Source organism: Neofelis nebulosa, chromosome 9 (assembly GCF_028018385.1).
Source record: "Neofelis nebulosa isolate mNeoNeb1 chromosome 9, mNeoNeb1.pri, whole genome shotgun sequence".
In the NCBI taxonomy this organism is placed as follows: domain Eukaryota; kingdom Metazoa; phylum Chordata; class Mammalia; order Carnivora; family Felidae; genus Neofelis; species Neofelis nebulosa.
The window spans coordinates 136177840-136202460 of record NC_080790.1 but is presented as its reverse complement, the minus strand read 5'-3'; the positions used below and the strand labels follow the sequence as shown (position 1 = coordinate 136202460).

Genomic DNA, 24621 nt, shown 5'->3' with positions numbered 1-24621 from the left:
AACCGAAAGCCAACCTGGCATGCTTGGCCGGGCCTCTGCCTCCCCAGCCCACAGCCCCTCCGACTTGATGTTTAATTTCCCTGGGTCGAGAGGAAGTGTTTTGATGATCCAAGTTAATTCAAAATGTAAATTTCATCTCCTATCGGCTAATGGCTCTGAGCTCTGCTTTACGTAACGGGACAGCAGCTGCCTGATGAGTCACCGGGGCCTCTGGTGCCCCTGGTCTCTGCTCTTGGTGGTGACGCAGCCCTCGCTGAGGCCTGAGACCGCCGCAGCCTCTGTGCCCGCCGAGGCCAGACTGGAGTTCACCTGGGGGGGGCGCGGGGTGAGCAGCAGGGAGTTTTACTCACTGAGGGGAGGAAGGTTTATGTTAACCCCGGGGGCCGTGCTCAGCCTGGAGGCTCAAACCTGGAGAGACCCGTCCCCCGGGGCCATTTTGGGCGGCCGGGGGATGCGTGCCCCTCAGCCCCTGGCAGAGAGAACTCCACTGTGAGCCAGGGGCTCCCACTGGGTAGGGCGAGCTGTGTTCACCCAGACCCAAAGAGCAGCCTTGAACCCTGCAGGGGTCAGTGCTTGGATGGCAGCCAAGGCTTCCAGCCGCTGGGTGGTTTGTAGCTGCTGTGGTCCTGGACCGCCCCTGGGCCCCTGAGTGGGTCCCCTTCGTCTTCCCGGGGGAGGCTGAGGGCTCCTCTCAACTCCCCGCCTCGGCTTTTGCCCGTGTCCTCGAAGACGAAACCAGCTACAGGCTGGGAGTTCCCGCCCCCCTTCCGTGGCCCGCGGGGAGACGGAGGGGGGAGGGGGGCTGGGGGGGCGCCGGTGAGTTTGAGTGTCTGGTGTCACTCCATCCTTCCCGGGGACTTGGCATCGGCCGCGTTGAGCAGCATGTGAGGGGCGGATGGTGTGATCGACCGTGAACAGGGAGCGGGGGGTGTTCCCGGGGTGGGACCGCAGGCCAGCTCAGGGGCTTCGGGTGAACTCTCTGTGGGCCGACCGTGTTCTTCATGCCCCCCAGGGCCTCTCGTCCTCTCTGCCTTGTCCTTCTCCCCACACCTGGACCTGGGCTCCCTAAACCCCAAGTTTAGGGTCCCTCCGAAGAGCCACCAGGCCCCAGCTCCATGACAGGTTGGAGGAGGAAAGACTTCCAGGGGGCAAGGCAGGGCCCTCCTGTGCGGGGTGGGGGGGGGAGCTGTCAGAGAGGAAGGGACCGTCCCAGGATTCTAGTGGCTCCGGCGGGTACTGGTTTCGTGACCCGGATCTCATTCCAAGCGCTTCTGCTACGGGAGGTGGTGGGGGGAGGGGGGAGGAAAGTGGACCCTCCTGCAGGGCTGGAGCCCTAGGTGTTCAGAGGAACACCTGTGCCTAGACCCTCCCTGATGTGGTGACATGAGCCAAACCCTCCCTCCCATTGCCAAGCCAGTTTGGGTGGGTTTCCTGATCCGCTCTCAGAGCTGGGATGGTCTCGGGTCTCCTGACTCCGGGGTTCTTCTCTGTGCCAAAGTTTGCGGTTAAGGCCTGGGACTCAATGCCAACGCAAGCCGGCCTGGAATCCGAGGCTCCTGGTGGTCCCAGCACTGCCACCTGCTGGCCTCATGGCTTTGTCAGGCTTCTGTCCTCTGGCCCGTGTCTCCTGGAAGTCGGTGAAAGAAATGATTCTTATGGTGCTCGTGATAACTGGGAGAGGTTCACGGGCCTGGCATTAAATGACATTGAACCCCACAATAAAAACAGTCTGTCCTTTTTTTCCCAATTTCTCGGAATCTGCCCGGGCTGCTCCTGCCACCCTGCCTCCCTCTTCCTCGCTCGTGTCCCCTTTTGACAAGGTGAGCGTGGGCCTCCGACTCAGAGCCTCTGGCAGACAACACGTTTCTAAGGTGAGTTAAGAGACACCTCTGTTTTCGTTGAGTGTATTCTTTTTTTTAAAAAAAACCACTTTTTGAGCTGTAACTCACGTACCAGAAAATGCGTCCACTTGAAACGCACAATTCCACGGTTTTTAACATAGTCACAGGATCTGCAACCTTCGTGGAAATCTCATTTGAGAATCTTCGGCACCCCGAAAACAAAGCCCGTACCTGTTAGCAATCCCTCCTCGTTCCTCGATGCCTCCCCCTGCCTGGCCCCAGGCAAACAAAAACCTAATTTCTATCCCTGTGGATTCGCCTGTGCTGGACATTTGCTATAAACAGAATCAATCACTGGCCATGTCTTTCGTGGGGGGCATCTTTCACTTAGTGTTGAATTGATGTGGTTACTTTAGCAAAGAATGCTGGGTTTTCATCAGTGGTTGGGAGGCACTATTTTCTTCTAGAACAAACTTCTTTCAGTCTGCTTATTTTTTTTCCAATTAAGTGAATCGATCATTTGCTTGAGTTACCAGCTTTCCGTGGGAGGTGGGATGCTCACTCGAACTTTTGGAAAACACGGTGCACTTCCTGTCCGGGGGGCCTGGGGGTACCTTCGCTGTTGGTTCTCTGATTTGGGGAACTTTTCCTCTCCCTCCTCTCTCCAACAGCCTCCAAGCCCCTTCCTTCATCCACCCTGACTGTTCTCCAAACCCCCATCGCATGAAGGAGCGGGGTGGGGGGGGCGGGGTGTGTGCAGAGCCAAATCTTTGCAAACCGACGTTTAGTCTCTGTCTTCAACGCACTCAGAGGGACAGCTGTGGTCTCAGCTTCTCCCCAGTCGTTTTGTCCAGAAGAAGCACCTACCACGAGTTTAATTATGCAATTAAAGTCATTTTCCTGGGCTGAGCAAATATTTACAGCATATTTTGCTGCAAATTGCCTCGCCTGGAGAAAGGTTCTGCCGAGCGGGCTGACGAGCCCGGCATGCATTCACACATTTACATGCCCCATTACCAGGGGGCCGCACGGCACCGAGCAGGTGGCAGACAAGCAAGCCCCCAGGAACAAGCGTCCGTGCAGACACGGTGACAGGTGTCAGCAAAGCCAACGTGTTCGTGGCCCCGCCACGGTGCTACTGTGCGGACCGGTGCCGTCCGTTGGTGATCTGCGGCAGCCCCAAATCCCGGCTCTGTGGCACCAGAGAAACCTCGGGGTTCTGTCCCACTGCTGGCGGGGGGGGGGCACGGATGGCAGAGAGAACACTGTGCGGGGACCAGCCCTGTAAGGATCAGAGCCACGTCCATAGTGCACCCGTCACGTCCTGTCATCCGCAGAGCCGTCCTGAAAGAACCCGTGTGTGGCACCTCTCTCAAGGGGCCCCCTGTGCTCAGCTTGCTGTCCGAGTCCGGGTGGGAAAACACGAGGCGAAACTTGAGAAAAAGCAGAAAAAAGTCACGTTCTTCATTTTGCTCCCTCTGGCAAGTTCCCTTTTCACCCCGAGGAGGAAGCTTTCCGGTAGTTCACTGGGATGGGGTCAGCTGACTCAGGGTTTTCTCAGCTCGAGGGGATCCTCTGCCCCTGCCCAGCTCCCGGCCAGCAGCAGAGCTCGGGGGAGAGTTTGTGTAGCATTAGGGCGTCAGCACTGGGGGAGGACGGGTCCCACCGGCGGGGGCAACGACCAGAGAGAAATCCAGACCCAGGTCTGGGAGCCCCTCGGCGGGGTGGGAAGGTCTGGGGGTCGCACCATCCCAGGGTGGGTGAGCCGGAGGCAGTCAAGGGGCCGGGTGGGGTGATTTCAGCTTCTAGGCTCCAGCCCGGCTGTGTTGAAGGTCAGCCCTGAGGGCAGTGTAGGGCTAATCCTCTCTCCACCTTGGTCTGGGTGACTTCGTGCCCTTGACCTTGTGTGAGGACCGCTTGGGTCACTGTGCGCTCCCCCATCCTGCCCCCCAGCTGCCCTGTGTTCCTCCCAGAGACAGCTCTCCCCGGAGCCAGCCCAGGGCTGGGCATCAGGGGCCAGCTGCCGTGGGGGGCAGTGAGCTCCCCGCCCACCTGTTGTGCCAACACGGCCGCACGGAAGGCCCGGGACAGAGCAAACGTGTCCCCGCTGGGTGCCAGATGCCTTGCTCACAGCATCCCGTCTGACCTTCCCAACCCCCTGAGAAGTTACGGTTATTATGCCCATTTAACAACTGGGGAAACTGAGGCTCAGAGTTTTGTGCAATCACTTAAGAGTACGCTGCTAGGAAGGGGTAGAGTGGGGACTCACATCCAGACTCTCTGGACCCCCGAGTCCAGAGCTGGGCTATTTTGTCTTATCCTCATCGGCCCCCAGAGGGGGTGTTATTGTCCCATGACACAGGTGAGGGTCACTTTGGGTGACACTGCTGGCCAGAGGCGGAGCTGGGACGGGTCCAAGGTCATCAGTGTTTACTACCCCCGGGCGGGAAGGTGGGAGGGTGGGGCGGCCGTGGCGGAGGCAGGCCCTTTCCCATGGATGAGGGAACCTGGTGCCCTATTTACTGCAACTGCTGACCGTGATGGCCAAGGTCACTGATCCGGTGCCCTCTGCAGGGGAGCGGGCCAAGGGAGCCCTCTGGGGCCTGTGCCTGGTGGTCTTAAAGCTCTGGAAGGGACAGGCCGCGTGGCACCCCGGGGGATCCGGGTTAGGGTGGGCCTGAGGAGAGAAAGCAAGAAGAACGAGACCTGTAACCGCCGACCCCCAAATGTGCCCCTGCCTAGCACCCCAGCCCCCGCCCACCTGCCACGTGGTCCTCGGGTGCCTCCAGGGAGCTCAAAGGCAGGTCTGTTGTCCCACCTCAGTGTTTGCTGTGTACCTACCGTGTTCCGGTCTTTAACCCAGACTCCAGCACAGCCCCCGAGACGCGTGCCAGTCGGGGGACAGCCCCTGTGGTAGATTCCGGTGGAAGACATCGGCCCCAGCGGGGGTCTGGGCTCCTGCGTGCCGGGGGAGGACTGAGCAGGAATCAGTACCCTGGAAACCGACTTGGCCCGGTCTGCCTGTCTTTCCACCCCGCAGGGACTGGGGCACCGCAAGATGACATTGGCAAATAAGGTCACAGCATCCTGACCACGACAGCCAGAGCTCCCGGCCTAGAAACCAGGACCTGGAGGTGGACGCAGCACTTGCTTGGCCGTTTGGGGAAAACAAGTCAAGGGCCAATGGCAACTGTTGAGTCTTTGTGGTCCCCTGAAAACCTCTATTCTCTTTAAGGCATTTCCTCTAGGCTGATCCCCAGGCTTCCAGGGCCTGGCGGGAACAGGTTCACATGCCAGTCCCCCGGGCACGTGGGTGATGCCGTGCTGGAGCGTAAAAACTTCCAGGAGGGCCGGCTTGGCCACAAAACCAGAGGCCTGCTAGGGGCCTAGGACAGGACCCTGGGGCCCAGGACACACGTCTTCACAAAGACGCCCCCCCTGTACGTGTCAGCCCCTCTCCGGGGTCCAGGGAACTGCCTCAGAGGCCACCAGGCGGGCAGGGAAACAGAAGCCGGGAACCTGGGTCCCAGCTTCCCCCCCCCACCCGCAACCCGGGGGTGGACGCTCCCTTGCTTTGTCACCCTCCGGCGTTCGGGGTCTGAGTCAGAGCGCGCGTCAAGCAAGGGTTCTGTAGCGAAAAGAAAAAACAAGTTTGAAAGCCACTGACTTAAATGAATACAGCAGATGACACTTAATTCCATGAAGTGGGTTTTTTTCCCCCATCCGTGGCTTTGGTATTGCAGTATGACACTTTGTCGGGAGGGCCGGGCCAGCTCTCAGCTCTTTAAAGGGAAAGAAAACTCTGGTTGCCATCTCCCAGCTCCGACGGACGCTCAGAGGGGTGAAGTCACTCTAACCAGCTGCGCCCTGGGAGGGGGACGGCAGGTGCAGGGTGCTGTGTTTGCCTGCACAACGCACGTGTGCTGTGCAGGTGCCAATCCAGCTTCGGGTCTGCATCGTTCCTGACCCCCCAGGAAATGCCGCCAACCCCGAGTCTGGGGGGGGGGGAGGGGGGGCGGGGAGGGGCTTGAGGCCAAACCACACCACCCTCTCTCTTCAGGGTGGCCCGCTGTGGGCACGCGGCTCGGTATACAGAAGGTGCTCAATTAACGCTTGTGCCACAGAGCTCCCCTCGGCTTTCTCTCTACTCTCCTCCCTCGTGGATGACAGTTGAGAAAAGTGTTGGTCGACAGGAGTGTAGCGGCAAAAGTGCGTGAAATTGGCCTCAGTGTAACGGGGAAGGCTGAACCCCCAGACCCAAAGTTTTGCCAGGAAGCACCTTTTTTTTAAATTTTTTTTTCAATGTTTTTTATTTATTTTTGAGACAGAGAGAGACAGAGCATGAACGGGGGAGGGGCAGAGAGAGAGGGAGACACAGAATCGGAAACAGGCTCCAGGCTCCGAGCTGTCAGCACAGAGCCCGACGCGGGGCTCGAACTCACAGACGCGAGATCGTGACCTGGCTGAAGTCGGCCGCTTAACCGACTGCGCCACCCAGGCGCCCCCAGGAAGCACCTTTTAAACTCTCCCACTCAGTTACACAAGGCCTACCATTCACTCCAAGGCTTGCAGTGTTGAAACCCACTGGTCAGTGGCCTCTAGATACTATCTGGGGGTTAATTCAGAAAGCCCCAAGCGTGATACTCTGCCACCTGTGGGTGACTTCTTCTTTGCTCATCTCTCCTAACTGGTTCCTTTCTGTCCCCTCCCTTCCCCCGCCCCCAGCTCCCTCCCTCCCCAGGGGTGATCCTGATGTCCCCACCTTCTTTGGAGGGGATTCGGACCCCAACGTGTTTCACCAGAGAGTCCTCGCTTCTTGGTCGTTCAGATCAGAAACACCAAGTGAATGAATCCATCTTTTCTATAAAAGTTTATTTTGTGATTTTTCCAAGAAGTGTTAGGGGAAAACATTGAAATCACGTGAAGGTATGTAACCAGGGGTATATAAAAATAATTTAAACGTGCATATTAATAACAAAGCAGCATTTCTTTCTAGCCACAACTAGTAGGTAATCTTGCCCGCGATTTTTCCAAAGGTATTATATACATCTCAGATAACAAGAAATACACACACACACACACACACACACACACAGCTCAAGTAGTTTTCTCCGTGCATTCCAGCTAACTGACACAGCTAAAGAGATAAAAACAGGAAAGACTGAATGCCTGGTGTCCTTAGGGTTGAACCAACGTGCACTGGATAGTGAATTTTGGAGACCTGCTGAGATTTCCCTTCCTGATCCCACAGTTACCAGCCCGTACTTTGTGGTCTTATCTGAAAAATTACAGTGTGTCTTTTGAATCGGCCCATCGGTGTGGTCATGGCAGTGGTATGGGTGGTGTCCACTGAGAAAATCCCATTCTCTCTTGCTCCCGGTTGCATTGGAAAGGGGGCTGCTCTTAAAAGGAAAGCTCTCGGGTCTGATTACATCTGGCTGATCCTTTGCTTCAGGGCAAGGACCTCTCTCTCGATCTCGTAGGGCAGGTCGGTGTTAACTTGCTCCTCCAAGTACTTCTGGATGTCCTTCACCTCCTTCTCCCAGAACCCCTTGGGGATGTCGAAGAGCTCCTTCACGTTGACGTCCCCCAGGCCTTTCAGGTTCAGGGCGCCCTCCTCAGGGATGTAGCCTATGGGTGTGAGCTTGGCACCCGCTTCCCCGTTGATCCGGTTGAACATCCATTCCAGCACCCTGGAGTTCTCCCCGAAGCCCGGCCAGAGAAATTTGCCTTCGTCGTCTTTCCGGAACCAGTTGACGTGGAAGATCTTGGGCAGCTTGGCTGCTGGGCGCTGGGCCATGCTGAGCCAGTGGGCCAGGTATTTGCCAAAGTTGTAGCCAAAGAAAGGCCGCATGGCAAAGGGGTCGTGCATGATGACCTTGCCTATGAACAGAGAGGGGGATCCCGCTGGTAAATCATGCTCTTATGGGACAATACTGGCGCCATTTATCGTTGGCATGAGCACGTGGAGACAGGGACCACACCAGTCCCTCTGGTCTGCGGTTTGAGTTGTTCACTCAGATTTACCTTTGTGTTCCGCAGCTGCTGTGGCCTCTGATCGCATCGCCGCCCCCACAAACACTCCATGCTGCCAGGTGAGAGCTTCGTAGACCAGAGGGACCCCTGTAGCAGGAGACAAGGAACACCCCGTAAAGGCTTTGACACAGACCCCTGGGCTGGCGATGGCATCTCCCAAAATGGAAAGACACAGAGGAACAGTATCTTTCTACTTGAGCTGCTTTCGTCCTCCCAAAGCCAACGTGCACAAAACTGCTGTCAAAGTTACACCACCGAGGCCACGCAGCTGGAAGTTTAATTAGATAGAGCCACAGCCCGTCAAGGATGCAGCCTTGCCAATTATCCTGGATTTTTGGAAGCTGGAGATCTTTGGTGCCCTCTGGCGAGGTCACGAAAAAGGAGAGATTCCATGGACGCTTTCTGGAAGCCAACACACCCATGCTCCTGGCCTGAATGAAGGAGAGACTCACCGGCAGGTCGGCGGCCTCCGAAGATGATGCCCTCGATGGGCACCCCTTCCGGAGACTCCCAGGCAGGGTCGATGATGGGACACTGGCTGGCAGGGGTGCAGAAGCGTGAGTTGGGATGGGCGCAAGGTTCCCCTGCGACAGCAAGAGAGGAGGCGCCCCTTAGCATCTGGCCCAAACCAGTAGTGCTTAGAGGCTGGGGCCCTGGGGTCTCCAGGAGGGGGCTCACCATCCTGGGGGGACCATTCGTTGTTCTTCCACGATGTGAGCCTGATGCCCGGGGCCAGCGGCTGGTCGATACCTTCCCAATAAAAGCCCCCGTCGCTGGTCTCGCCCACGTTAGTGAAAATGGTGTTCTTCTGGATGGTCTTGATGGCGTTGGGGTTGGTCTTCACAGAGGTTCCAGGAGCCACCCCGAAAAAGCCATTTTCTGGGTTGATAGCCCTTAGGTTACCTGGAAGGTTGTCAACCAGAAAGGTAGATATGAACAGCAAACAAAATGTGACGGATCTTTGCACCGAATCCTCAAATCTTTTTTTTTTTTTTTTCCTCCTCCCTGGAAGAGATTCCTCTTTTCTCATCTGAGCATGATTTTCCGCTTTGACACTTTTACAACCCTTCCTTCCTCGTCGGTTTTCCACCGAGAGTGTTTTAACACATTTATTGTATAAACAAGCAGCGGCATATGGGGGCCCCATTTCAACCCAGATCCTATATTAAATTAAAGAATGCTCGCAGAATACATATTCCTAGGGCTTTGCGAGATCCGAAAGAACAGACTCAAAAAGCCCAATGCCGTGGACTTGGGAGAATTTGGCACGCTTTGAAAGCCAAAAGTTCACCTAGGTGCAATCATCGTCATCAACGGTTAGGTCTAAGAGAGTCACCTTCTCGGTCAAATTTCATCCAGGCAATGTCATCTCCCACACACTCTATCTTCCACCCTGGGAGGCTGGGGTTCATCATGGCCAGGTTGGTCTTCCCACAGGCACTGGGAAAGGCTGCTGCGAAATACTTCTTCTGGCCCTTGGGGTTGGTGATGCCCAGGATCTGTTGGGGACAAGATTCCTCCTTAATCTGCTTCCTCCGGTCCCTCCCGGTGGCCAGTGGTTCAGCCTGGGAGAGTGCCCAGAAGCCCCAAAAGGGTAGGTTCCCAAGACCTATGTCTTCAGCTGTCAAAGCGAACATTTTAAATAAGAAAGTCTAGGGGCGCCTGGGTGGCTTGGTCCGTTAAGCGTCCGACTTCAGCTCAGGTCGTGATCTCACGGTCCATGAGTTCCAGCCCCGCGTCGGGCCCTGGGCTGACGGCTCAGAGCCTGGAGCCTGTTTCAGATTCTGTGTCTCCCTCTCTCTCTGCCCCTCCCCCGTTCATGCTCTGTCTCTGTCTCAAAAATAAATAAATGTTTAAAAAATAATAAATAAATAAATAAATAAATAAATAAATAAATAAGAAAGTCTAAGGGGGCAAAAGTCTAAGGGACCTCCGGTTTGAAGTGATTCAAAAGAGGCATTAACAATCCTCGGTGGGGCTTCTAAACCTGTCCTCGGGGCACACTGGCCTTGCCTGATGGGAACTGCACGTGCGTGGGCATTTGGACCTCCGCACGCGCCCCCGTCCCCAGGTCCCCGCCGTGCGGGTGCACGACTTCCTGCAACTTACCAGCATGTGTTCTGCCAGCCACCCCTCTTCCTTAGCCAGCCGGCTGGCTATCCTGAGGGCGAAGCACTTCTTCCCGAGGAGCGAGTTCCCGCCGTACCCACTCCCGAAGGAGATGATTTCCCTGCGGTCGGGCAGGTGGGCGATGAGGGTCATCTCTGGGTTGCAAGGCCAGTTGTTCACCAGGGGCTCTGCGCAGGAGGACACAGCCCGGGTGAGCGTGCTGCCTCCCCACCCGGGGGTCCCCGGGGGCAAAGGCCCAGGGCTCGAGGCGAGGCTGATTTGCCGTCGCGACTTCGGACCCGGAAAGGGTACACTTACTTTTTAAAGGCAGAGGGCATCCCACGGAATGGAGGCACTTGACGAAGTCCCCGTCACCCAGCGCTTCCAGGACCGGGGTGCCCATCCTCGTCATGATGCGCATGCTGGCCACCACGTAGGGGGAGTCTGTCAGCTCGATCCCGATCTTCGACAGAGGGGAGCCCAGCGGCCCCATGCTGAATGGGATGATGTACATGGTGCGACCTGGAGGGGCCGGTGGGGGGGGGGGAGGGGGGAGAAGTGAGCCCGGCATCACAGACGACAGCACGGCGACATCGCCCTTCCTACCGGCACCCGCCCTCTGCTTCTGTTTGATTTTTCCCAGTCAAGCAACTGTCTCCTTCACCTTTCATGCACCCTGGGAATCGGGCATTGAATGCTTTCTCGAAGTCCTCCTCGGACATCCAGCGACCTAGTTGGCTAGGGCCGGTTTTGGGGATGGGCACGGTATCTCTTTGCTCTTGGGTGATGATGACCGTCTTGCTTTCAATTCTGGCCACATCCCTGGGGTCAGTGAGAGCCAGCCAGCTGCAAAAATTTTGAAAAAATTGGTTAGGAACGGAGGGGGCAGTGTCGCCCTCCCCCGCTGCCTCTGCGCACGGGATTCCCTTCCGCCAGGCATCAGGGAGGAACGGACCAGTCCCGTGCAGCACCGTGCCCTTCCCGCACCTCACAGGTGCCCAGCGCACGGACGGTGCCCCACACGTGTGGACAACCGCACCAACCGGGGCGCAGCCGAGGAGATGTTACCAGACTGAGCTTGTCTCTCAGGAGAGGGCGGGCCTGGCTGTCGTCCTCGTCAGGGATGGAGTTCGCAGGGAGTGTCCCTACGTTGCTATCTCACGGCCGACTTGAGCCCCTCTATGAATGTCATTAAACTGCAGTCTCTAGGTGGGAACGGCGGGACTGGGGGCCGGCTTACCAGTTGTGGTATTTCCGCAGCCTCTTGATCACCCCCTGGGCCTCCATCTGGTCCAGCAGCTTCCGGTTCTCGCCGTCGGAGCCGTCACAGATGTGGATATGGTCGGGCTGGCACAGCTTGGCGCTACTCTCCACGAATGCTCTCACCGCCTGGGGCAGGCTGTCTAGGGTGCCCTGGACGACCTTGGCCGAGAAATTGAGGCTGCTGGGGAGCTGAGGAGGCATTTCTGCAGGGCTGCGCTAAGGGCCACGGACGCTTCCCTGAAACAGAAAGCACAGGCCCCTTGAACAACCTAACAGACGCCCCCAGGGAAACTCAACGCGTCTCTTTGGTGGCACCTCACCAGACAGTCGAAGCGCTGGGGAGAAAAGGAAACGAGTTTGCGTCGGCTCCGCAACCTTTAGACACGCAAATTAAAAAGGTCTACCTACCTTTCTCCGTCTCGGATGATCTCGATGAGAGATCCAAGGGTTTCCCACGAGGTGCTTCCGGCCGGTGGACAACCGTTCCCAATGGGAAGGCCGTGTTGGCTGTTTGGAGGCCGGACCTCCCGGCCTTAAATCCCATTGAGGAGAAGGGCCCCGCCCCTCGGCTACACCCGGGGAGGCTCGTCTCTGACGTCAGGGGCAGGACTTTGGATCGCGGCCCCAGTCCGTTGTGCTTCTGGACGGGCTTACCACCACAACCCCCAAGGGAGATAATCATTGAACAGATAGCTGTTAATGAGTGCTGGGCGGCCTAGAGTTGCAGACCGGCCGCGACAAGTCCTTGCACAACTTGTGATTGACTAAACTTTGACCCAGTTCACTCTGCTGATGTAAAACAGTCCGTCCTTCCACTGACGGGCAGGTGGGATCCTGCAGGCCTGGCGGGAGCTCCTCCCGGACACCCAGGGCTCCGGGCAGCACATTCCGTGTACCGATGGCCTCTGGCTGGCAGAACGCCGCCACGGTGAGGTGTCACCCCACAGTCAAAACCTATGGGAAGAGAGCGCCCAAGTATAAGCGAACACGTGGCCTTTGGGAAAAGTCAGACCTAACGGGGGGGCAAATAACCTTCCAGAGAGTCCCCTGTAGGCCCCCCGCCCAAAATATAAACTTGTGAGGGCAGGGATTTCCGCCTCTTTTGTTAATTTTTGTAGTTACAGTTCCTAGTATATAGCAGGCACTGAATGAGTGAATGCCAAGCGTTGTTCTAAACGCTTTGCATCAACGGACTCATTGCCACCCTCTGAGCTGGTGCCTACGAACTGACAAGGAGACCGAGGCCCAGAGAAGCCCAGCGGCTGTCCCCAGCTCCTGGCTGTAGGGCGAGAGAGGGCAGATTGGAGCCTAAGCACGCGGGGCTCTGGAGTACCACCCCGTACCGCCCCTTGTGAGGTGCCATTCCCTTTTCTGGAACTTTCCGCGTACTCTCCAAGCAGGTCCGGGCTGGATGCGGTTACTCGTGGAGATGACTACATGCTTCTCATTGCCCTTGCCATTCTGAGCGCCTGGGGAGTGAAGGGGGCTTGGTGGTTTCGCTAGATTACCCTTGAGCAATGAGACCTTTATAACAGCTGTAAAGAATGTGCTTTGCAAGCTGCAGGAGCTTCGGTCCAACTTAATGAACTCTGAAGCCGCTTGCTGGCATTTCGAGATCACTGGGTGAGAAGTCGGGAGCACGGAGCCAGGCCCCGACTCTCCACAGGGGACCCACCGGCACGGTCAGGGGGTGCCCTGTCCCTCGGATGAGGGTGGGTAGGGATTTACCTGCCTCCACCATGGGGGGTACAGAGATAATTCCGTGACTGTGTCTGAAAGGAACTGTAGAAATATAAGGCTCTGAGATGGGCCGCCGGGGTGGCTCAGTCGGTTGGGAGTCCGACTTCGGCTCAGGTCACGATCTCACGGTTCGTGGGTTCGAGCCCCGCGTCGGGCTCTGTGCTGACCGCTCGGAGCCTGGATGGAGCCTGCTTCGGATTCTGTGTCTCCCCCTCCTTCTGCCCCTCCCCCGCTCATGTTCTGTCTCTCCCTGTCTCTTAATAATAAATAAACGTTCAGGGAAAAAAAAGGGTTTCGTTTATTTAAAATTATTTCCTTTTTAGGTCACTGGAATTCGTTCCTAGAGGTGCGGTCAGCCGTCTAAGTTTGTGTCCTATCTAAATTCAAGCACGAGTAGTGCTCAGCGACCAAGGGACACTTTCTGAGCATGTGACACCGGTGAGATTGGCCATTCAAATGCCCAACCGTAAACACGCAACACGCACATTTATGCCAGTGCGGTTCCTCTCACCAAATGGGTGGAGATTCCCATTTTGCTGATAAAACCGGAACAGGTTTGATTCCCTCAAAGAGCACGTGGGTTGAACACAAACTTGAGAAACCAGAACTTACCTGCATTTCTAAATGCTCCCCGTAAATTCAAGGTGTTTATGCTCTGAGCCTTCCTGGAGAGAAGTAGCTAGCTCAATTAAAATGTAGGAGCATCGGTCACCACCGCCCTCCAGCCCGTTGTCGAATTGCCCACATTTGCCTCAGGGAAGGCTGGCATTATCCCTTTGCAACCGTCCGTCATCAAGATGTGAAAAGGCATGGGGGCGCCTGGGTGGCGCGGTCGTTTAAGCCTCCGACTTCGGCCCAGGTCACGATCTCGCGGTCCGTGAGTTCGAGTCCCGCGTCGGGCTCTGGGCCGATGGCTCGGAGCCCGGAGCCTGTTTCCGATTCTGTGTCTCCCTCTCTCTCTGCCCCTCCCCCGTTCATGCTCTGTCTCTCTCTGTCCCAAAAATAAATAAAAAACGTTGAAAAAAAAAATTAAAAAAAAAAAAAAAAAAAAAAAGATGTGAAAAGGCAAACTGGGTTGCGGATTTCCCTGAAAGCACTGGGTTTGTTAGGAGACAGTGTTGCGGACAGAAGCTGGGGTGTTGAGGACACAGCAGAAGTAAGGACAAACTTCATTTACCCCTCTGTAGATGGGGCCCCGCCTTGTCTCTCTCCCTGGAGGATGCCTGCCCCGTAGGGGACTCATTAAGCAATAATCTCAAGGGGCTGGGCCAGAGACATCTGGATTTCCCCCCATTTCCCCCTAGGCTAAGTTGTAAGGAAGACCACCAGCTGGTCCACCCCCTGCAAGGAGTTTTCATGCTCCCGGTGTGGCTGGGGACGGTGGACGGCGCCCTCTGCTGGGCTCACGATGCGAATTGCATCTGTCATCTCCGGAGTAAACGCCATAGGGACCCCTGACTTTTCGGGGGTGGCTTGGCCCCCTGTGTCCTAAGATACAAGACTGCTCCTCTTTTTAACAACAAATAAAACGTTGATCCCAGACAGAACTGGTTTTTGTTGCAAGAAGGAGAAGGAACCAGGAGGCACTGGGGAAAACAAAGCTTCAGACCCCAAAGTGACTTCTCCACTTCTCCTCATGGGGTTCCACACCCACTTGGTGGTGGCGGTTAAGCGGCAGGCTGGGTCTGAGGGTCTGAGGAGGGAGGGCGCAGGCCTCCGGAATGCCCTAGCAGAGCAGAGCGGCGAAGACAGCACGGAGACAGGGGCAGGGCCTGCCAGAACTCAAAAGGTGTGGGCAGGTGAGCGTGGGGGTGGGGAACGGCCGACTTCCGGGTCAACAGTGGGAGAGGAAGCCCTGAACTTGGGTAGGATCTCACAAAGGATGCCGGGAACAGTCTGAAGGAGACAGGCATGGGTGGTTACCTGAGGTCTGATTAAAAAAAAAAACAAAAAAAAAAACCCAAAAACCCAGAGACTCCAAAGACCGTCCCCACCAGTGCTTGGATTTCCTGCGAGTCTAGATGGGTGATGTCCACACTGTGCTCTGAGGGATGTGGAAGGATTCCACTGAGCCTCCTCACAGCGCAGGGGAGGAGGGCCCCGTGGGACGCGCTCAGGCCCTCCTCACAGGCAGCCCTTCTGACTTCATCGGTGGCACCTACTGGGCGTCCAGATTGGATCTTTGTTTGAACCAGAAACTCAGCCAGAGCACATTCAAAATCCACCAATCACAAGCAACTCTCTTCTTGGCGACGTAAAACAGGGGAGGCTCCGAGGCTGCAAACAGGACATCCTCCCAAGCTGAGGCTCTTAACGGCACGATCGTGGCCTCCCCTCACCACCCCGCCCCCATCCCCCACTGATCCGGGTGACCACAAAAATGCCCCTCGGTTCAGGAATCTGAACTCGGAGGAAACCATGACCCTTCCTGGGTAAAGATGAAAAGGGACAACCGTTTTCCAGAAGGTGATGTGAAACTAGCAGTGTGAATCCCACGCCTCGTCCTGGATCCAAAGGTATGTGTGCAAGTCAATTCAGGCCTCTGTGGCCTCCAAGGGCGCTGACTGGCCCAGCCATGGAGGCTTCCAAACAGCAGGAAAACATGTTCAGCTGTGCAACGATCTCCCACGCAATCATCTGCCAGGGCAATCCCAGCGGTCCACCCCAGTTGTGTTTGTTCAGGACAAATATTTACCTGTTTTACCTTTATGGAGTAATCCTAATGCCTTCGCAGTCTGGAGGGTATTTTTACAGAGCTGAATGAGTTGAGTTTCTATTTTGGAGCCATAGGATCACGTAGTCGAAAAAGCCCTGAAAATAGTATGTTAATCCCGCTTAACGGGGAGAGGGGGTCTCCTTCGGGGAGGGGATTCAAGGTGTCGGAAACCAGAGACTGCCACCGAATTGTACACTTTAAGATGGGTTGGGTTTTTTGGGTTTTTTTTAATGTTTATTCATTTTAGGGAGAGACAGACAGACAGACAGTGAGTGAATAGGGGAGGGGCAGAGAGAGAGGGAGACACCGAATCCGAAGCAGGCTCCAGGCTCCGAGCTGTCAGCGCCGAGCCCGACGCGGGGCTCGAACTCACGAACCGCGAGATCGTGACCTGAGCCGAAGTCGGACGCTTAACCGACTGGGCCACCCAGGCGCCCCGTAAGATGGGTTGGTCTTATGTGTATTTTCCCTCAGTTAAGAAACAAAGACGATTCTGAAGTCCAGTCTTCTATTTCGAAGGTGTGCGAACAATGGCTGGGTGTAGGGAGCAGATGTACAGCAGAGGCTTCTCAGAAGCCCTACCTAGGATGTGGGCAGGTGTCCAACACCCTCCACCCACCCACCACCCTGTGACCTAACCCTTTTCGCTTCTCTCCACAGCCTGGCAACGTCCGAAGACCGTAATCTTGGACTGAATGTGCACTCACCCAGCAGAGACAACAAATCATATCCTTAGGGAACCTTTCCTCAGGAGGGCCATGGTTTTGTGGGCATATTCTTTCCAAGGTGAAGAAATAAAAGTGAATCTAGGGGTAAACCACTTTGCTTGGTGCACGTTCACAAAGCCTGATCTTTGCCGCAAAGATGGGCACGTAAGGCTTGTTAAGTGAATGTTAATAACCAGGTGCTCGGACCTTCTTAGAGGGCTGGTTATCTCCCGTTTCAGTCATTAGTGGCCCGTGGGAATAGTGGCTCCATAAAACCTTGTGTATTTTCTTTCGAGATTTCTCTGTCATGCTTATGGCAAGGCATACGAGGGGCTCTCGCCACCCAGAAATGATGCACGTGGGGGACTTCGACATCACAGGCCACATCCATCCCGGGAATGGCCTCGCCCTTCAGTGTCACCTCCGCAGGATGCTGGCTGCTTATGCGGAGGCTGTGGCACGAGGAGATGGCAGGAGACTCACCGTCAACGTCGGGACAAGCAGATTCTAGAACCGCTCCCACTCCGTGCCCAGCGTTGCCCTACTCTGGGCAGCGTGAGACAGCGACACCACTTTGCCTGAGCCATTTGGATCGGGCGGCCTGTGGCTTGCGGCCAAATACGTCCTCAGGGAGACAAGGATTACGTGCCCAGGCGACCCAGAACCCAGACTCAGGAGACCTGAGTTGATTCCAGTCCTAGCACCCCCGGAAATTTAACCCGATGTCATTGTCTTCGCCTGCACAGCGTGGAGGTGGGTAAGATACATACCAAGGCCATTTCCATCCATAAAGTCCCGCTGGGGTATCTCTGTCCACATTCACTGGCACGGAGCCTGAGGTCCGTGGTGGCTTTGGTTTTGCCTTCTCTCCCTCTCTCCTCCTTTGGAAAACTGGCCACACTGTGCCCGCTGAGTCTCTCTTCTTGTTGGAAGCCGGGGCGGTCTTTGTTTCCGTGAGGCATGGACGTATCCACGTGGGAAGTCGAAGCCACAGGCCAGGTAGCATATGTGCACAACTACATTGGGTGGAAAGTGACAGCTCATCGGGATAAGACAAAACTAGGGTCTGTCCTGGTATCCTACAACCCCCGCCTTAGTTCTCTGCCTCAAGCTGTATGTTATAGACGGAGCAGACCCGGGTTGTGGCCCGAATCACTCATGTCTCAACATTCCCTCGGTTCCAAAGTTTTGTTTGCGTGGGACTTTTAGTGTTGATGGGGGGCTGGGGGCTGGCAGTGCGCAGGGCCCCGTGTGTGTGTGTGTGTGTGTGTGTGTGTGTGTACTCTTGTACATCCCCCAGGATGTCCCACGTAGGAGCTCATTCTAGACGACCGGAGAAACAGATGTCCCCAGGGCTGGCATGGAGTGTCCCTGGACGGGTCACTTATCCTCTCCGATCTCTGCTTCCTCACCTCTACACTGACTCACGGGGGCCCTTGAGTTCAGGTACCACAGAGTCAGCCAGCATATCCTCTGACTTTGCAACAGAGAGCAGATTTGCCGTGAAATGCTGTTGCAAACGCACTCGCAGAGAAAAGACGGCAGCACCCGGCAAAGCACGGGGCGAAAAGAACTAATTGCACGGTTACCGCAAAGACAATCCAACGCCCTTATTTTGCAGCGAGAAAATGGATCCGCTTTGCGGCGCAGTTAACTCTATGGGAAACAACGATAATTGCTCTGGAACCGAACACCAGCCTCCCCTTGCGCTCACTGATAACTATGCAAATTCTCCCGCTTGCCTATAATGTGGCTCAGAACAAAAATGCCTTTTCTGGTCTGTGCTGGGAATAATTCCTGAAACTCAGTAAGTCTTAACACGCCCCCAGCTCCTCTCGCCAGGGGGGAGAATTCATCCCACGGAGACTCGGTGACGACAGCCCCCCCGGGGTGGGGGTCCGGCCAGCAGGTCTCATCGGGGGCCGGGGCTTCTAACTTAGCTGCGGAACCCTGAAATGTTTCCAAGTTGAATTATATAGAAATCGAGGCCCCTCAGGACTGTTGTTCTCCTAGTCTGGTACAGAAGCAAAGGCCGCTTCCTGGGTAGACGGGTCTCCTTTGGGGGTGAATCAACGTCCTCAAAACACGCAGAAAACCCCGTTTGTCTGAACAAGGACCACAGAGTCTGGTGAAAAAAGATGCCTGCCCACAAGCCCCCCTCCCCAAACTGGCCTTCGTTGCCTTGAAGAGATAACCAAGTAAGATAAGCGCTAAAGGGGAAAAGAAGTCTTGGTCTCGTGTTTCGGGTATTCGGAGACAAAGTGCAATTGTCAGAGGCATGAGACACCGGCCGTGGGTGCGGGCAGTCACAAGCCAAACGGGGGTGGGGACAATTTATCTTGTCAGGAAGTCGGCATGTGAAGCAGGAGCAGGGCAAGGGGCGGACGGGGGTCCCTCTGGACCCTCATACATAGCAGACCCCGGGATTCTTTCATTTCCAACCAGGTTGACTTCGGTCCTGCCATTCTGCAGAAAGCCGGCCAGATCAGGTCCAGTTTCTTTCCCTGGCTCGCACAAGGAAGCTGTGAGGTAAGAGTCCTCTCTCCGAGCCCTTCTCTGCCCTTCTCTGTCCAGAGCTGGCACGGCCAGGACCGGCAGGGTCTAGGGCATGGGCACGTCTCCGGGGCTGGCCTCAGCTCCCGAGCCCCGTGGGCTCACTCTCCAGCTAGCAGGCCAACTGTTCTGGGCTGGGGAGCAGTGGGCAGGTCTGGGCTTCCAGAGACCGACTTCTCGAGAGGCGGGACAACCTCGCCGAGCGATTGATCCTATCTGGCTGTGAAGGTCATCAGAAACAGGGACTGGCTCCGCGCTTTGACCTGCAGGTTGGGCCCGTGGTGTCCTTTGGGGAGGCAGTAAGAACGTAGCCAACGGCACGCAGGAGGCAGAGACCTGCCTTCTCTCTTGACCGTGTGGCCTCAGTCAACTTCTGATAGGGCAAAGATAGGATAAATTTGGCAGAGAGGGAAAGGTTAAGACCTGAGGTCCCCGGGTGGGGAAAAACACATATTTTGGAACAATGCTGGGAGTGTCCGACCACAGCAAGCCCCCTTAGGCCTTGCGCTTCCTCTTGAGAATGTAACAGGCACGACCCACCCCCCCTCGGGTTTCCCTCAGGAATCCGACCATCAAAATACCTGACTAAAATAGGTGAACCATAAAACTCACGTTACAGGAGGGACAGTATGACCACCGGCCGGTTTCTCACACAATGGGGCCGAGCCAATCAGGAGTGGATGACCCAGCACCGAGAGCGATCCAGCCAAGAAGGTTGGACCTGAGAAGGAACGAGGCGAAGGCAAGCGGGGGTGACCAGAACCCTAGAAAACAAAGACCCTTGCCTACAGTCGGGGGCGTTCACCTTTGAACGCCCCCTCTCTGCAAAGAGAGAGCTTTCCCACTATTCTTACTTTCGTATTTTCTGATTAACCTCTGCCTGCTGCTCATTTAATTCTGTCCTCTTCTTCACTCTTCGACGCGGAGAGACAACGAACCCAGGGTATTGAGGTAGAAAAAAAAAAAAATCCTTCAACAAACTCCTACCCTCTCTTCGCTCCCTCAGTTTCCTCTTCTGTTCGTCGAGGATAATCCCAGTACTCGCTTCATGGGGTAGTTCCAAGGATCGGGTCTGGTAAGTCGACAGCAGGATCGGCGAGGTTGAGCAAAACGCTCCTAAGTAGCTGGAAAGAACAAAGCAGCGATGCCACGGGCGCGAATTCTTTTATTCGTGGACCAGGGGAACCCTCTGGGGTGCTGGGCGTGGCGGGGAGGGGACAAAAAGGCCACGGCCAAGTCCCCAACTTCTGGGAGTCCGTGTTCTCCCTTCTTTCGACAACCTCCACACCGCCAACCCCGCCTGGCGCGTAGTAGGTGCACAGCAAACGCCCACTCGGTAAGCCCAGCTGGGGAGCCCAGTTCGACACGCAGATGACTGAGCACCAAGTGCTCTGTGCAGGCGGTAAATACACCCAATAAATGTACCCACTCGCTAATAAATCCCTGCCCACAGAGTAATGGTGCTATCACCTCGGGTTTCTATTTAACTTCTTCCATCTGCTTTCCTGTCTCCCCTTCTTCTCGCTCATTTCCTTGAGTCAGATTTATGTTATTACACGTGCAGAATAACCTGCTCACTTCTCGCTGCTCACGCTGCCGTTCCCCTGCTCATCAGCTCCCCGGAGCACGTAGCGCTCGGACTTATTCGAAGCCGCCCCGAGCAGACATTTTTCTGAGCTGTGTTGTTTGCTTTTCTGGAAGTCCCACGGCGCGCTCTCATAATGGCAAAGCATCAAGAGCCGCGAGACGGACGCACGTTCAATGAAACAGGTGCGCTAAACAGCCCGAGCCGTTTTCCAGGTCCTGAGTTACGGCCGAACTGGCTCCGATTAGCAGAACGTGGGAGCTCCCGGGGCATGGTGGCACAACTTCTGGTGGGGGACGGGTCTCGACAGCCTTGACGAATGGCTGGAATCATTTTCCACCTGCCCGGCTCATTCCAGCCACAAGCTGCCGAAAATACCCTCTCTCCGCTTGCCCTTTGCTAAGTGCTGAGGCACGAACCAAAGTCCGTTCCCGAGCTGGGCACCTAATTTTTGTTAATAATATCTTCACTCTATCAATCATTGTTAACTAATGGGAACATTTGAAGAAATTAATTTGAGCCCGGCGAGAGGAACCATCGCAGCTCATTATAAGTCTCCTCCCCAATGAACTCAGCAACACTGACTGCATCACAAAGACGCACGGTGACTCAGGCTCGCCCGGCTTGAGTTCCTCCCACAGAGGACACTTTGTCCTTCAGAGAGCCGCTTCCTATCCCGGGGCTGTGCTAAAGGCTTCTTAATTAAGGTTTAATGAGGGTTTCTCGATAGTCCACCTCATTCTCCAGAAGCATCGCGGTGGCCACAGACCCCTGATGATGTGGGTGCCGGTGGAGGGGGGGGGGGGGAGAGGGGCGTCTAAATTCACCTGACACCGAGGTCGGCCTTTTGCAAGGTGGCCTCTACATTTCTGCCCAAGGGTAGGGAGCAAAGAAAGAGGCAGATGCTGTAGAAGGAAAGGCCATGGAGCCCCTCGTGCCCCCCGTACCCTGCCCATAGGCCCGTTACCCCAAGCCAACCTGAACATTGCCAACTGAAAAGCCTGCCGTTAGTCTCCCCGGGCCTGTAGCATCTTGGGAACGAGATGGCTGGCCGTGGGGCAGCCCCTGCGGAAGATCACGTTAACTTCAGCTCAGCAAACCACAACCTCGGGATGCAAGTTCAAAGAGCGGCAGAAGCATTCTGAGCATTGAGCATTTTTCAACAGAAATCGTAAGGAGCCACGAGCAAGCGAGATTGGGTTTGTAGTGAACTGTCCTGTGGTGGTCCGTGAGAGACTCGGGTGCTTTGGGTCAAAACCTGTTTTTAAAATATGTGCGTCTGATGATTTTTTTTTTAAGTTTATTTTATTTATTTTGAGAGAGAGCATGCGCACGCGTGCGAGGAAGCACGGGAGGGGCAGAGAGAAACCGTAGAGAGAGCATCCCAAGCAGGCTCCACACTGTCAGCACAGAGCTCGACGCGGGGCTCGAACCCACGAACCGCAAGATCGTGACCTGAGGTGAAATCAAGAGGCGGACGCTTAACCAACAGAGCCACCCAGGCGCCCCGTAAAATATGTGTGTTTGATGATGCATCTCAAATACGTCTCTGTTTAGACACGACTGCGTACGTTTTGAATGTGTGAAGCCTGTTCCAGCAGCCTTAATGCTTTGTTTTTTCCTTTCAGGTGAAAATCCCAGGCGCCCTTTGTGTTAAAACGAGTTTTCGCAGCTTCCACTTGCAGAGAGAGCCGGATTACATAATTGCATTCAGGAGGCCACCACTAGAAAGTAGCTCATGTGCACGATCAACGCTAAATTCTTTGGGGAGCGGGGGAAAGAACCACACCTTCTTGGACTTTCTGTGTTGTACTTTTCACAATCGAGCGCAATGGCCATCGGGGGTCTTCTTCTGAGCCGTCACATTGCTTAAAATGAGTGCATGTCGGACATTTCCAGAGGGGCGAGCTCGGTAAGCACCGAAAAGGGAAGGGTCTCCTCGAGGCTTTGACGGGCCCCGTCGGTTTGGGTTTTTCGGAACGAAGGTGTAGAGCCCTTTAACTTCGGAGCAAGTTGCCCTCGTTCAACTCGTTCAAAGACTCTCAGACACTTGGAGGAAGAGGAGGGGAGAAGTTCTAGGCTTTGCTCCGCACAGGCGAACACTCCACGGTGACATTTGAAAGGCACTGTGGAGGTAATGACTGCTCCAAATATACTCAGAAACGCTTCGCTCTTCATTGTTCTTTATGTGTCTCATTATTGGCATGTCAAAAAAAAAAGTTGCAAGTGACACATGTTGTTCCTCTGAAAAATAAAGTCCAAGTCCGCAGGTGAAACCTAAGCATATACGCGGAAAGCGGAGGCCTGAACGTCACCTCCAGGAGCACAGAGACCGCGTCGCCTCTGGCTGCGGCCGTTGTAACAGAAAGGCATTTCATTTACTGCGGGTTCGCCCATCACTGCTCCATTCTGCCTTCTGCGGTGCCTGGGATGCTTATCGGTACAGATCTGAGCACAATCCCCAAGGAGCGAGCAGAAGAATCCTGAACATTCCAGTCCATTGTTTCAGTAACACGGCCCGGCCCGTCTGCTAACTCCACTCTCCGTATCAGATTGCGGTTCGGTCCTTGGGGGCTGCAAGGGCCATCGCCGCCAAGTCAGCTTCCCTTCTGGGGCTTATAACTTGAGCCACCTTTGTTCTGACCTCAGGACCTTTGCTTCTGCTCTGCCTTCTGCCCCGAGGAGCACTGCCCCCTGGTGTGCGTGGCCGGGCCTTTTTGCCATTCAGGGGTCAGCACCTCACGGCACCCACCAACACCCGGTCCCTTATTGTGTTTCCTTCCTGCCACTTATTACTTACGTGACATTTGAGCCTTCATTTGTCTACCTGTTCCATTTCAGAATCCCTGACTCAAACATCAGGCACGCAAACTTGTTCTGAGCTCATCTCTCCGAAAACACGGTACCGGGCCATGAGTCACCTTAGACGTGAAAGCAAAAGCTCACTTTATGTTAGTGATTCATTTGTGTTTTTGAAATTAAACAATAATTTCCTTTATGCTCTGTTCGCTTATATAACTGTGCCGGTAAAAACTCCTATGAGTCAGGAAGGAGAGAGGTGGGGAAGGGAGGGGGGGGGTCTTAAGTTCATCTTTTGTCATAAGACGATCAGTCACCGCTCGCCAGATGTCAGCTGAGCACCTCAAACACGCGCTGTTTTAATGGGACCTTTTTCTGGTCGTTATTAATTAATTTACTCATTTATTCACTAAAACTTTCAGAGTAATTTACCATCTGAAAAGAGAGATGACAGCAGAAATAGGGGTGTGTGGTAGAAAGTCCGCAGTAAAAGGCCTGAATGAGCCACTTTAGAAAATACTTAAAAATTTTTCAATAGCGAAGGTATAAAAATTAAGGGGAGACGAAAAGCAAAGTTTTGGTGGTAAATTAGAATATGATAATACATATGAAATTCAGGGACTTTATCATTTGCAGTAAAATGGTTATTATAATAGCACGATATTATAAAAACAAGAGGGCGAGTACAAAATCAGAGGAAATCTATCTTACCTTGTTGGCATTAAGATAGAATAAAATTACACTCAGAAAACAAATTACGCCTTCTATTATTCTCGTGAAACCTGTGCTTGGCCTGGGCAGTCTGCTGGAAACTTCCTTCTTTCTGCTGTGTGTCTCCTTTAGTGAGGACCTGTCACCGACCTGCTCAGAGGTCTTGCCTCGGGGCAGAGAGAGACATGGGACGGGGTCTGAACTGGGTCCTGCCCCGGGAAGCTCACGGGCCCCCCCTCTGAGTGTGCTGGCTTAGAAGCTGGCAATAATTTTGAAGTCGGTATTCCTCTCTTCGTTTGGTCATAACCTTTGAGAACTGCAGAGAACCTTCTAGAAGGAGTTTGAGTCTCTCCTCAACCTGCAGAGGTCACTGCGGCCGCGGACGGCACGCGACTCGGCGTGGGCTCGAGGGCATGCGGAGGAGCCCCCGTCTCTCCAGACCCTACTCTTGCCGGGACACCATGACCGAACCACTCTGTGCACCTGAAACTCGCCTGAACCACAGGTCTTGGCCAGATCCTCCGGGCTGGCTGGGCGGACTGGCGGCGTTGGAGGGCGGTG

The 24621-nt window shown here is 55.0% G+C and overlaps 1 protein-coding gene and 2 long non-coding RNA genes across 7 annotated transcripts; 2 read left to right on the top strand and 1 right to left on the bottom strand.

Moving 5' to 3' along the window:
* Positions 1-6692: 6692 nt before the first annotated feature.
* Positions 6693-11779, bottom strand: PCK1 (phosphoenolpyruvate carboxykinase 1). Its single transcript, XM_058686059.1, has 10 exons — positions 11654-11779; positions 11227-11481; positions 10651-10832; positions 10305-10508; positions 9987-10174; positions 9214-9376; positions 8556-8780; positions 8330-8461; positions 7869-7964; positions 6693-7724 (listed from the first exon to the last, which is right to left on the bottom strand). Exons 2-10 carry the CDS (start codon positions 11448-11450, stop codon positions 7270-7272), a joined length of 1869 nt encoding a protein of 622 aa, XP_058542042.1. The 5' UTR covers positions 11451-11481; positions 11654-11779; the 3' UTR covers positions 6693-7269.
* A 3197-nt stretch (positions 11780-14976) lies between these two features.
* On the top strand, positions 14977-19782 carry LOC131485995 (uncharacterized). 5 transcript variants are annotated; one of them, XR_009249129.1, is made up of 4 exons: positions 15979-16152; positions 16366-17165; positions 18034-18219; positions 18527-19782. It is a non-coding gene; the product is annotated as an uncharacterized LOC131485995 (long non-coding RNA). The 5 variants fall into 5 exon arrangements; XR_009249126.1 differs by having other exon boundaries at positions 18426-19782; XR_009249128.1 differs by lacking the exon at positions 15979-16152 and adding an exon at positions 14977-15505 and having other exon boundaries at positions 18034-19782.
* Positions 19783-21351: 1569 nt separating this feature from the next.
* LOC131485996 (uncharacterized) lies at positions 21352-23548 on the top strand. The gene is made up of 2 exons (XR_009249130.1): positions 21352-22068; positions 22179-23548. It is a non-coding gene; the product is annotated as an uncharacterized LOC131485996 (long non-coding RNA).
* Positions 23549-24621: the final 1073 nt, after the last annotated feature.